This window comes from Electrophorus electricus, chromosome 24 (assembly GCF_041902795.1).
Source record: "Electrophorus electricus isolate QZ-2024a chromosome 24, ASM4190279v1, whole genome shotgun sequence".
NCBI lineage: Eukaryota > Metazoa > Chordata > Actinopteri > Gymnotiformes > Gymnotidae > Electrophorus > Electrophorus electricus.
In genome coordinates, this window is record NC_137520.1 from 13,579,419 (window position 1) to 13,591,964 (window position 12,546).

The window sequence follows — 12,546 nt, forward strand, 5'->3', positions numbered from 1 at the left end:
ATTATTTTAAGTAATGATACGTATGCCATTATTTTACAGGGTCGCACATGTAGGCGAGATTAGAGAAGGCTGACTAGCATGACTGCATCAGAAAGGAAAAGTTACCGTACTCCATCTCTATAACTCCAATTTCGTGCTAATATATGTTTTTCCTCTATTTTTCGGGATTTTATTCAAGGTTAGGTCCAAATGCAAATTGAATTTATTAGATAAAAAGTTATTGCTTGGGGACGTTTTACTGACATTTCTCCGTGTGTTATCCAGTACTAGTCAGACATTTTTGAGCTGCTGTGTTGAATACCTGCGTGTAGCGGGCTGATATGTGCGCAGATGTGCTCATTATAATAAGTGACTGGCTCGCATGGGTTTACGGGGAGGTAACGCGGAGCTATTCGGAACATGTGCAGCCGCAGTGTGAAAATGATCACAATGGCGCGAGAGCTGCTCGGTGCTGGGGCGATGATTCAATCACCGCGGCCGCTTCACCACATAAGGGCGGCACGCTCGCCGCGAGGGGGCGAAGCGCCGGGCGCCTATTGGCCAGCCGCGCGGGTGATTGGCATGCGACAGACCGCCCCTTTCAGGCCCTGGTCGCTGGCACTTTAACGGGTCTCCAACATTGCCTTGGTGTCTGTGCGCGTTGACAGATCAATGCGACTGTATTGCATACGCTGTCGCTTCTTTTTCGGCCACTTCTGATTCGTGCGTCTGTTTAACGTCTAAGGTAATTGATCGCTGAATCGGATTAATCCCAACAGAAGACAGCAAACGCCAGCTCTGCCGCGGATGCACTTCGGGTGAACTTTTCTCCGCGCTGAACATCGCAGTCACTCCGTCTCCACGTCTCGCAGAATGGCTGAGAAACGACGCTCTCCGTGCACTATGAGTCTAAAGGCGCACGCGTTCTCGGTGGAAGCGCTTATTGGCGCGGAGAAAAGGCAAAAGCTCGAAGAAGGTGATACCGAAAGCTGCTTCGAAGACGTACATGAAGTTTCGAGCTTGGCCGGGAGCCCACAGCTGCGAGCGGAGAGAACGTGCGGCGATCCGAGCTGTGAACTAGACTGTGCCAGCGAAGACTCTCGTAAGTACTGGACGTAATACTGAAATAATGACACTGATATTTCAGTCAGACTGGCATTTCGAGTTCAAGTCTTCTGATAGATGTCACAGATTTATATGTTCAAAGAAAAAAATCTATCGTTCAAATGTAATTCATAATGTAAGAAAACCAAGGTACCTTATATACACTGTTACTACTGTTACCAGTAGTAGTGAATTATAAAATATTCACAATGCAATTCACCAAGAACAAAAAACGCCCACCAAGAAAGCGCATAGGCAGTTTAAAAAATAACTTCACAGCAAAACTGCCCAGAAGACATGCACAGTATATTACTTTACAGTGTAATTTATTCAGATACAGTTCGTTAGGTCACGCTGCAAATAATAATAATAATAATAATAATAATAATAATAATAATAATAATAATAATAATAATAATAATCGACCATTTTTGTTTTATTTATTGAAATAACAGCTACGCATTTTATATAAATTCCCAAACAGAAAACAGGAAACCGATTGTATTATCAGCGCTAAAAGCAATGGCAACCTTTTAGAAAGCGTAACACGACCATTACTAGAGTGTAGAAATAAACGATAATATGAAGCTCTGAGTGTCATAAATACAGGCAATACAGTCCGTGAGTGTAACGTATCTGTGTTTATCAGCTCTGCCACATTCATAAATTCGCAAATTAACTGGACATCACCGAAGTGCTACAAACGTTTAAAAGAAATAAACAAGTTTTAAAAAGACACTGTGCTGTTTGATTTCGGACGCTATGTCTGAGTTTTGGGGGCTTGCTTTTGGATAAGAGCTAAATCTTAGTCCTACACACACACACACACACTCAAAAAAAAAAAAAAAAACATAAGAAGTGTAACATAGTTAAAATTATGTGTAATCTGTCACCGGGAAACCGCCTCAGCCTAAGTAGCCTAATAAACACTATTTTGCGAATTGTGGATTCAAGGAATACTATCGCATGTTTCCTGTTGTCATCATAATTTATCTCATAGTCTTATATAACTTCCGTGGGCAATAAATCCCAATAATGATTTAATCACAGGAGTAGGACTGAACTCTAAGAATACCAGAACGCAACCTCTGAATTTTGAAAACTGAAATAGCACGATCAAATACGAAATAGCATTTTGCTATCAGAAAGATAAATTAGGATACAATTTCTTATTACTATAATAATAATAATAAAATGTTGTTGTTATAGAAAAACAATTACATAATAACGTTATACGAACTTTCACAATCTAATCAGTAGCATGTGCGTGACGATATTTGAGGCTGAAATATTGATAATAATAATAATTAAAAAAAAAAAATAATAATAATCTTACACATTTGCTTGCATGCCAGTATTCAAAATATTAATGAGTTTCATTACGAAATGTAGACGTTATTTTAACATTTTAAATAAATAAATAAATGAGCCTACGGTCTCTTTCAGCGGAGTGCGAGGATGTGTCGTTAGACAGTCCTCGCCCTGTGTCGCGGAACTCGCAGCTGCTCGTGCCCCCGACAGTCACGGGGCCTGGCGATGAGATGCGCGTGGACCTCCAAGGCTCGGATCTGTGGAAACGGTTCCATGAAATCGGCACGGAAATGATCATCACCAAGGCGGGCAGGTAAAAGCAATGGAGCAATATAAACAGCAGAAACCCCCCATTAGCCAAAGGAACATGTTATTCTGTGTTACTTTAATCAACTTCCAGAATGTTAAGTTCATATATAGTTTGTCCGTTTAGTGATGGCAGCCACCGTACAGCTTCTAGCCTGTCCTAGATATTTTCTGAAAGTTACATTATGCAATTCTGTGGAATGAATATCAACGCCTACAGAAGCATCACAGAACGAAACAAGTCACTTATTTTCTTTATGAGAAGAAACTTAGGTATATATATCCTGAAATTTGTTACGTATAGGACTCTTTGATTTCTTTGTTTGTCTGAATATAAAGTATAATTCATTTTGCATTTCTAGGCGAATGTTCCCCGCAATGCGCGTGAAAATGACGGGACTGGATCCTCACCAGCAGTACTACATCGCAATGGACATCATACCCGTAGACAACAAACGTTACAGGTAAAAAATGCTTGATCGTTTTTTTATAAGCGTGTAGTTGAAAATCCTAATACATAACTAATAAACGTGTGGTACGTGCGAGCAGAGTGAAATTTGCTTTTAGTTGTTTGGAATAAAATAGTAGAAATGCAACACGTTGCGCAAATGTTTCTGCAGCACAGTCATGACACTACTCACTCCGACCTTTTGGGCTGTCCTTTTGGGCGCGTAACCTCCAGAATCTGTAGGTCACGCGACAAACGCAGCGCAAACAAACCCTGTGCAGCTCCTCGCGCGCCGACGGTGGTCTGACGTCTTGTACGTCTCTCGTGCTGTGTTAAAGGTACGTGTACCACAGTTCCAAATGGATGGTAGCGGGAAATGCGGATTCGCCGGTGCCGCCGCGTGTTTACATCCATCCGGATTCTCCTGCTTCCGGGGAGACGTGGATGCGTCAGGTCGTTAGCTTCGACAAACTGAAGCTGACGAATAATGAGCTGGATGACCAAGGCCACGTAAGGAGAAAAGCATACGATTGAAAAATGACCTTGATCTCTCATTCCTATCTATCTATCTATCTATCTATCTATCTATCTATCTATCTATCTATCTATCTATCTATCTATCTATCTATCTATCTATCTATCTATCTATCTATCTATCTATCTATCTATCTATCTATCTATCTATCTATCTATTTATTTATTTATACAGCTATGGAGACAAATTAATAATGAATAGGCCTAGTTGAGAATTTTGTACTCTGAACTTTAATGTTATAGTCATACAAACCTACTCTTTTTACACACTTGTTAAAGACACATGCTAGTGATTGTCACCCGGTGTGAATTTTGTTTTGCAGAATTATTTTAAAGGCCTAAACATGTTGTAATGTGGAAGGTTGTAAACAAACAGAATTGAAAGCATCCCTGGAGTGAAGGGGTTGGGGGCCATTTGAGCTTTGAAAATGCATGCACGTGTGTTTTTATTGAAGTAGAAAACCGCCTCGGTGATTCCTCTGCTTTCCCACCTTAAACACGGATGTGCGGGATAATGTTTTCCAGATCATCCTGCACTCCATGCACAAGTACCAGCCCCGTGTGCACATCATCCGTAAGGAGTGCGGAGAGGAGCTTTCTCCTGTTAAGGTCATCCCCACTGGCGACGGGGTCAGAGCGTTCTCCTTCACTGAAACAGTGTTCACTACAGTCACGGCTTACCAGAACCAGCAGGTAACCTGTCTCTACGCTCAACCAACTGGGCGATCCAAAATAACCAGCAAGAGCCTGGTACTGCCACTGCCATCAGAACGCAGGTTCCTCCTGTGATGGTCTATTGTAGTGTTTTTGCAGTGTTTGCTTTATATATATACTGTAAGGATAATTAATATAAGGAACATTTAGGGCAATCCCAGTTCCCATCACAATAGTTCCATTACATCAAACTAGATCAAAGACTACCAGGGTCTGTGGGCAATACAAACTACATTAAACACCCCATAAAGAATAACTTACCCATAAATAGTAAGGTATTTGGGGTGTTTATTTATGCACATGAGACAGAATGCATCACAATGGTTCCACCATGTTGGTTTTCAGCCTGTGAATTCTGACCTTGCACTTTGTTTTTCATTGAACATTAAAACTATGAATTTAGATTTGGTTTGTGATGGTCGAGCTTTATTAGCGTGCAAGCTTCTCCATTGGAGCTTCGAGCAGTGAACAGTAGAGCTTTTCAAATGTTTGACTTACCACTGAGGTTTTTTTTTTTTTGTCATTTCATATAACATTATTTATTAATACAGATTTGCATGTTTTGTATAGTATATGTGTTTCAAGCCATTGACACTGTACTAGTGAAGATATCAAACAACTAGCAAAAAGTTTATTCTAACATAATGTTCCTCTCCCAACTCACACACACGTACATGCTCACACGCATGGACGCATATTCTCAAATGCAACGTTTAAAATAACCCACACACTGCGTTATGGGACAAAGATCACTTGCACTGGGTCAGAGAACCTGGCCTAACAGTCTGTGGGTCAGTAAAGAAGATCTAAGCCATTACGTTTTGTGAATTTTCAGATCACAAGACTGAAAATAGACAGAAATCCATTTGCAAAAGGGTTCAGAGACTCTGGGAGAAACAGGTAAGCAAAGCTTGTTTATACCTGTTGGCCACAGTGCCACAAACAGCAGCCATATGTGCCAGAAAACTGCAGTGGCTCCGTGGAGGGAATGAAGTGGCATGCGCTGTTGTTCCTTTCCATGGTGATTATTGTTCTCATCACGTCTCACTCCAAACCCGCTTCAGCAGTGAAGAATTATTAGAATCCTTCTGGAATGTTTTTGCCAGTTTATCTGTTTAAAAGCAGAGTTTGTTTACTGGGTTCTGATGTCAGCATGAAGTTATTTGCAAACCAGCTGGCAAACGGTAATGAATTATCTGGTGAGTATTGTTTGCGAGAGAAAAGTCCAAACTATCACCAACATTCCAAAGAGTGCCAGATAAAATAAATATGGTAAAAAAGTGCATCGGAATAAATTGTGTTATTCTGACGCTAAAAAGAATATGCACATAAACACAAAAATAAAGTGCACAGCGCAGTGAAAATAACCTCCATCTTCACGTAAAAAAGGGGGAAAAATGCATAAGCAGGAAATGGAGCTAGCTGGGTAATAAGGCAGTGCGGTGCTGTCGCGCAGCCTCTGTCGGGGGCGCTGGTCCTGCTCATTAGTCTTTAACACCCAGCTGAACGGCAGCAGGCTGTGTGCCCCGCCCCCCTCTGCCCCTCGGGTCCCTCCCCCCACAGCGTCGTGCTCTCCGTCTTTCACTTCACCATTACAGCAACAGTCAAAGCGGTTTGCTTAAGCGTCAGAGGTCCTGGGTCGCTGGCATGGCGCGGCGGGTGAAGCTTGTGTGAGTTAAGGCCTGAGTGGCAGTTAGGCAGGGGTAGGCCATGCTAACAAGCACGGGGAGCCGCCATTACTGCCCCCCCCCCTCCCTCTCTCTCTCTCCCTCTCTTTCTCTCTCTCTCTCTCTCGCCCTCTCTCTCTCCCTTTCTCCCTCTCTCTCCGTCTCTCTCTCTCCCTCTCTCTCTCTCCCACCCCCTTCCTCATAAAGCTTTAACTGTGGCTTCCTGCACTCTGTGACTGATCCGACTCTAAGGCCGTGTGAAAATAATTACATCCATGCAGAAATACCTGCTGACACACACACACACACACACACACACACACACACACACACACACACATTTATGTTCTTCATTACCTGAGCGTTGGCAAAGACATGGTGATAAGGGAAAGAACCCGTGCTAAGATGGCGGCCTGGGAAGGGCACAGAGTAGCGGCAGCCAATCACGACCCAGTCATTCTCCGTCTTTATGACATAGACTGTGGACAACACACACACACATATAATGGCTAATGTTAGCAGGCAATGAGATTTGTCAGACATTGTGTGACAATTTATTTTGATTATTCACCAAATGTTTTGCTCTTAAACTTTGATATTTTATCAAACGTATATAGCAGGGATCTGACCATTCTCAGGAGAAGGCCTCACTGTCTGTTGTGGTTTTCTCATAATTGGGTCATTTGCTTGTTGCTTAGCCTTCAAAGGCTACTTGTAGTTTAGAGCTTCTTCTTTCTTCTTCTCCTGACGTGAGGGTTTCATTGGCAGGATGGGTCTGGAGGCCTTGGTAGAGTCCTACGCTTTCTGGAGGCCTTCGCTGAGGACACTCACCTTTGAGGACATACCAGGAATGACCAAACAAGGTTGACAAAAGGACTTTACTGCTTTACTTTACGACGATGCCAAATGAGCAGTGTGGAATGTCGAAAGTGTTGAAGAGCGCTTGTGTGTTTATGTGTGAACACGCGGGATCGTTGTGATGTAATCCTGGTGATGTATGTGTGAACCTCCTGCAGGTGCAGCTGGGTCTCATGGGATGGCGGGGTCTTCGACACACACACACTTACTCTCCACGTCATCATGCCCCCCTCCGGCTTTCCATCTGGCCCCAGGATCGGGGCCTGTGTGTGACTACTCGGCCTGCGGTCGAACGAGCCATGCTCTTCATCGGTTTGCCACTCCCCTCACTGCAGAGTCTTACAGCCGATTGGCTAGCCCTGCAGCCGATGCGTTTTCCTCTACCAGAAACCCCGCCTACGTGGGCGGGACAGACAGTGAGGCTTTCCCCTGCACACAGACTGGTCTCCCCATCCAAATCCCTGGCATGTCTGGCCATGCACCCCAGCTCCAGTATCTCATGCCAAGCCCCACCCACAGTACCTTCTCTGCCAATCAGAGTACACAGAGCTCATATAACGGTTTCCGCCTGCATAGTCCGTATGGTCTATATGGATACAACTTTTCCACCTCACCACGATTGGCTGCGAGTCCTGACAAGATGGCTGCCACACAAAGCACTGTCCTGGGCTCATCCCCTAGTGGCACTATGACAGACAGACAGGTTCTGTCTCCTGTGGATGGTCTGCACCTGCTCAGTACTAGTCAGAATTCTCTCTTTGACTCACGGACATTAGGGCTATCGAGCTCTGCCTCTCAGGTCACTGCTCACATGGCCTGACCTATGAACCCTGACCCACCCAGCCCGCAGACAAGACGGGTGGAATAGAATTCTTTGGTGGTTGCTCTCTTTCATAAAGACTGATTGGAAAATATTGACAAGTTATCAACAACGCTAAGGAGCGATATTATGTACTTATGGCATATCCTGCCATCCGTCTGAAGAGCAGAGTGTGACGGATGCAAAAGGCAAAACAGGATAAACAAAGAGACAGTTTACAGTGTTCATTATTTCAAGCCTTACTGTCTGCTGAAGGCGACATTGAGACCATGGATGTGTTTTAATAGCTTTCCTTCTTTTAAAAAAGCTTATTGGATTCTGTGCATCAGAACTGATGACTGATGGAATAAAGGGAGCCCATAATACCTACAATGTGAGAATAGCTGAGGCATTTCTGCCATGAATTAGGACAGAGCTGGACACACAGAGCAAAACTGGATACCAAGCCTGCCTTAAGGAGAGCTTTGGAGGTTTCTCACTCTCTTTTTCTCTCTCTCGCTCTCTCTTACACACACAAACACACACATACACACACATTTCAAACACTCCCAAAACCAGATGCCAAAAAATCCTACTTCTCCATACTGAGAGGAAGAGTTGATACTCATCCGAGTGTATTTCTGGGAGAGACTCCTGCTAGGGGCCGACCCAGAACAAGGACTCGTTTCCCTGGAAACTGAGCAGCGGGAAGCCCAAGAGAGCCGAGTGAGTAGGAGGTCAGCGTCCCTGCACCACTGGGATCTGGGAGCCAAACCAAACGTGCAGTTTCACTGGAACTGGTTCAGCCTTCGGCTCTCAGGCCAGTTGTTATTAGTAAAGCCTGCACGCCTGCACGGCAGAGATCAGCAGCACACTGCCCTGGGCTACAGCCGGACGCCCAGATTTAGCTCTTCCAGTGCTTATGACCTCATCCGCACATCCATTCATAACAGTTTCTGAAGCTTAACCTGAAATTGAAAGTGATACTGCAAAAAACAGCAACACCAACCCTGGACTTTGTATTTACAACGTTGTGCTTTTTTGCTTTATATATATTTTACTCTGGATTTGGCTTTTGCATAGATACCATTCCACAGGCAAGTGGAAATATGATCAGTGCTTCTCCTGGCTGATTCGTAAACACAGGCCATACCATTGTTAAACATGCATACAAAGACAAATACCGGGTTTGGCAGTGCCCCACCAGATGTCTCAACTGATCCTGGGTCAGCTTCCAGTAGCGCTTTTACTGAACTGGAGCCGAAATGTCAAGCTTCAACGATTGAAAAACACAGCATTTTTTTTCTCTTGCAGACATACTGTATTAGCTTTGATATGTCTGTTTTTCTTTTCTAAGCCATTCTATATAAATAATGAAACCATGCATATTAATGTTATCATTGGAAGAGCTCACTCATGCACTTAAAGCTCATTTACATAATTGTTTATTTTTTCTTTTTCCTTTTTTTAAGGTGGCCAAAGCCAACACTTTGGAATTTGTTGGGGTTTTTTTTGGCTTGGGAATTAAAAACACTTTTGAGCCAAATAAAATGTATGTATATTGTAAAAAAAAAAGGGTTCAGACTAAGAGATTATTGGGTGTTAATTGGTATATAGATGCTGCAGACCGATGTGGTCATAACTGTGAGTGTCCGTGATTGCTCTCATTCCAGACAAACACTCTGAAAGGTTAATAAGTAGAAAACCAAGCCAGTGGCTCAGAGACAGGACCCATGACACAATAATTAGCCACGTCAGCTTATTGAAGTTACAGGAAAATGAAAGCAAACATAACTGATGTGCCTTTAACACCACTTGGTTCAGTGGAGCTCCCGCAGAGTCACGTACGGCAGTGGAAAGGTTCAAGGAGCTCCGCTCTGTCAGCTATTGAGGATGGGTAGGTTGTTAACAGGACAACAGGATGATCATTTTAGAAAAAAACTAGACAACTGGATAATTGTATATACCCCCCCCCCCCAACACACACGCACACACACACACACACACGCGCACACACACACGCACGCACACACACACACGCGCACGCACACACACACGCACGCACACACACGCACACGCACGCACACACACACACACACACACACACATACCTATACATATAACCGCAGAGTGGAGAAATACATTTGGTAACGCTACATTAAAATCAAACTATAACATGAACATTACGGTGTTTCATGCCAAAACTACCCACCAACTCATACTTTCATTTATTATGTGCCACACTACTTCAAGTATTCCATAACACTATAGTTTTTTGTCCAATTCTGTAACAGTGTTGCATTCAGTGATGGTACCACAAAACAGATATGTGTGCAGGGCTTGAGTAGCAATGTTGAGGCTAAGTAGTCGTCCATCCAGAGCAACATTAAGAGTGTAAGCAGCTGTCATCAGTGCCTTACTGTTTGGGTGAAAACTGTAAACCAGTGTGAAATTACAGGAGTCATCGACATTCCTCAGTGCATGGAATGTGTGTGTGTGCGTGCATGTGTATGTGTGTGAACTCAGCCCAGCAGGGTGGAGGTCCATTGGAAACAACAGCCACTCCTCAGATTGAAAATATGTTGTTTGGACAACACATCCCTGACAGGCTAATAAAAGACACAAAAACGAATAACCTACTCTTGAATAGGTCAGCTATTGAATGACAAGGTGTAACAGGTAAAACATATCGACATGTAAACCCTTTTCATGCCTGCTGTACGTGAACAAGTGTGGACAGAATCCTTCATGGGAACTGATGGAGAGTGAAGTGACAGACAGACAGCACATGCACATAAGAAATACGGGAGGAGAATCATGGGCTGCGTGTTATTTTAGAACAGAGGAATGACTGGCTTTTGAATCTAACTGACAGGTGACAGCTCTCCTGCCTGGCATATCTGACCACACACACACACTCACACACACACACACACACACACTCACACACACACACACACACACACACACACACACACACTCACACTCACACACACACTCACACACACACACACACTCACACACACACACACACACACACACACACACACACACACACACTCACACACACACACACACACACTCACACACACACACACACACACACACACAATCACATTACAGACTGTTGTGGGGCTGGGCTCATTATCAGTACATCTGAGGACATTAAGATACTATGGCTGACAGGTGCAATGGAGAGCTGGCAGTGTGTGTGTGTGTGTGTGTCTGGGGGGTTTCTCATGCTCACATAAATTGGACAGAAAGTTTGGCAATATGTTTCTTTCATTAAAAGCTCTCATATAATGATAAATCAGAGAACAAGTTGAACGTGTACACATAAATAGATGAATATTTATTATATGATGTAGAGTTTACTAGTTTGTGCAGAAACACCCTGTGCTGTTTGTAATGAGGGACTTTCTATACCTGGCACCTCTGACGACACGTCCCCCCCCAAAAAAAGGCTGACAGCTCTGTATACACAAAGGTTAGTGCAACTCGTACATAATTCATATCCTTAATAGCACCTTATACATCCAAAGGAGCACCTTATTTAAATCAGAGTATAGTTCAGGCCACATCAAATACTGTGGAGTCATTTATACATAGACATATTCATCCGTGTGTCTCCTGGTCAATGACATAATCACAATAATCTGCCATTCAGATGGGAATTCCTTAAAAAAGTGTGTGGTTAAAGCTCACACAGGCCAATCTGTCAGACACCTCCCTCCTTAATGCGTGACACAGTGGAGTCTGTGTTTCCTGTGCCCTCATGCATCCTGCAGCTTCATGTTGTGGTTCTAGTCATTCATGACCAAGCATACAGTGTTAGAAAACTCGGCTTCGTCCTCTGCTGCTGCTGGGGAGAGGTCATCGCGTAAGTGTTTGGGAGCTGTTTAGGGAAACAGAATGTTTTACAACGTGATTTCGATTTTACCGGGTGGGCTGTTTTCTTTTTTCTTCATAGATGAGGATGAGGATGTATTTATTTCACAGCCAGAGAGCACAAATGAACCACTCTTCAAATGTTATTTGAAGCAATATTTCTGTCTCCAAATCGAAAATTTTAATGCGAGGACACACACACGCACACACACACACGAGCACACACGAGCACACACACATATGCACGCACACACACATATATGCATGCGCACACACACACACACACACATACAGATTTTGGTCCACACTGGTCCACATTGACGTGACTCTCATATAATTGGCAGTTGCAGCAGACGTTTGTGCTGCACATTCATGCTATGGGTCTTTCCCATCTACCACATCCAACAGGCACCGCTGGAACCTGCCACACTGACTGGGCTCCCACTGAAGCCCTCTGCACTCCTCATAGTCCCAGAACCAGCAGGAGGTGACGTGTGATGCCCTGTAGCAAGGTGCACTATCATGTGCCCTGGGGACTTTTTAAGACAGGTAACGGTGATGGTGAGCAACAGTACTCAGGTAGGATGTGGCCTTTAGTGCTCAACTAGCGTTAGGTGCCCAAGAAAACATCCCCCACATCATTTATTCTCCACCATCAGCTAAACTGTTGGCACACAGTAAGAGTGCAGTGCTGTACCGTATGCCCTAACTTGAGTCTAACTTATAGACCTTGAAATAGTCAAACACTGCTATATATAAATTTTTGTATTAATCATATTTATCAAATCTGAAAGTAAACACATTAACTAGCATGTTATGTTTTACAACAGACTTTCAGTGACAAAGGCTACACTTAAGATGAATAAAAACATTTTTTTTCAATTTAAAACTGCCAATTGGTGCTAAAAATAAATAAATATCTATAAACCATTAACATG

General features: G+C 43.5%; 1 protein-coding gene across 2 annotated transcripts; it reads left to right on the top strand.

Moving 5' to 3' along the window:
* Positions 1–593: 593 nt before the first annotated feature.
* On the top strand, positions 594–9,184 carry tbx18 (T-box transcription factor 18). 2 transcript variants are annotated; one of them, XM_027031561.3, is made up of 8 exons: positions 594–1,081; positions 2,530–2,707; positions 3,063–3,164; positions 3,487–3,658; positions 4,208–4,375; positions 5,232–5,296; positions 6,832–6,926; positions 7,080–9,184. In XM_027031561.3, the coding sequence occupies exons 1-8, from the start codon at positions 853–855 to the stop codon at positions 7,739–7,741; spliced, it is 1,671 nt and encodes a 556-aa protein (XP_026887362.3). In that variant the 5' UTR covers positions 594–852; the 3' UTR covers positions 7,742–9,184. The 2 variants fall into 2 exon arrangements, 1 of the variants encoding a protein (XP_026887362.3); XR_014119769.1 differs by having other exon boundaries at positions 595–1,081; positions 6,818–6,926; positions 7,080–7,218.
* Positions 9,185–12,546: the final 3,362 nt, after the last annotated feature.

Excerpts from the sequence above, each read along its gene's own strand:
- tbx18 (XM_027031561.3), top strand. The coding sequence starts at position 853 with ATGGCTGAGAAACGACGCTCTCCGTGCACTATGAGTCTAAAGGCGCAC. Across the intron at positions 2,708-3,062 it reads ATCATCACCAAGGCGGGCAG|GCGAATGTTCCCCGCAATGC; the intron begins GTAAAAGCAATG and ends TTGCATTTCTAG. Across the intron at positions 3,659-4,207 it reads AGCTGGATGACCAAGGCCAC|ATCATCCTGCACTCCATGCA; the intron begins GTAAGGAGAAAA and ends AATGTTTTCCAG.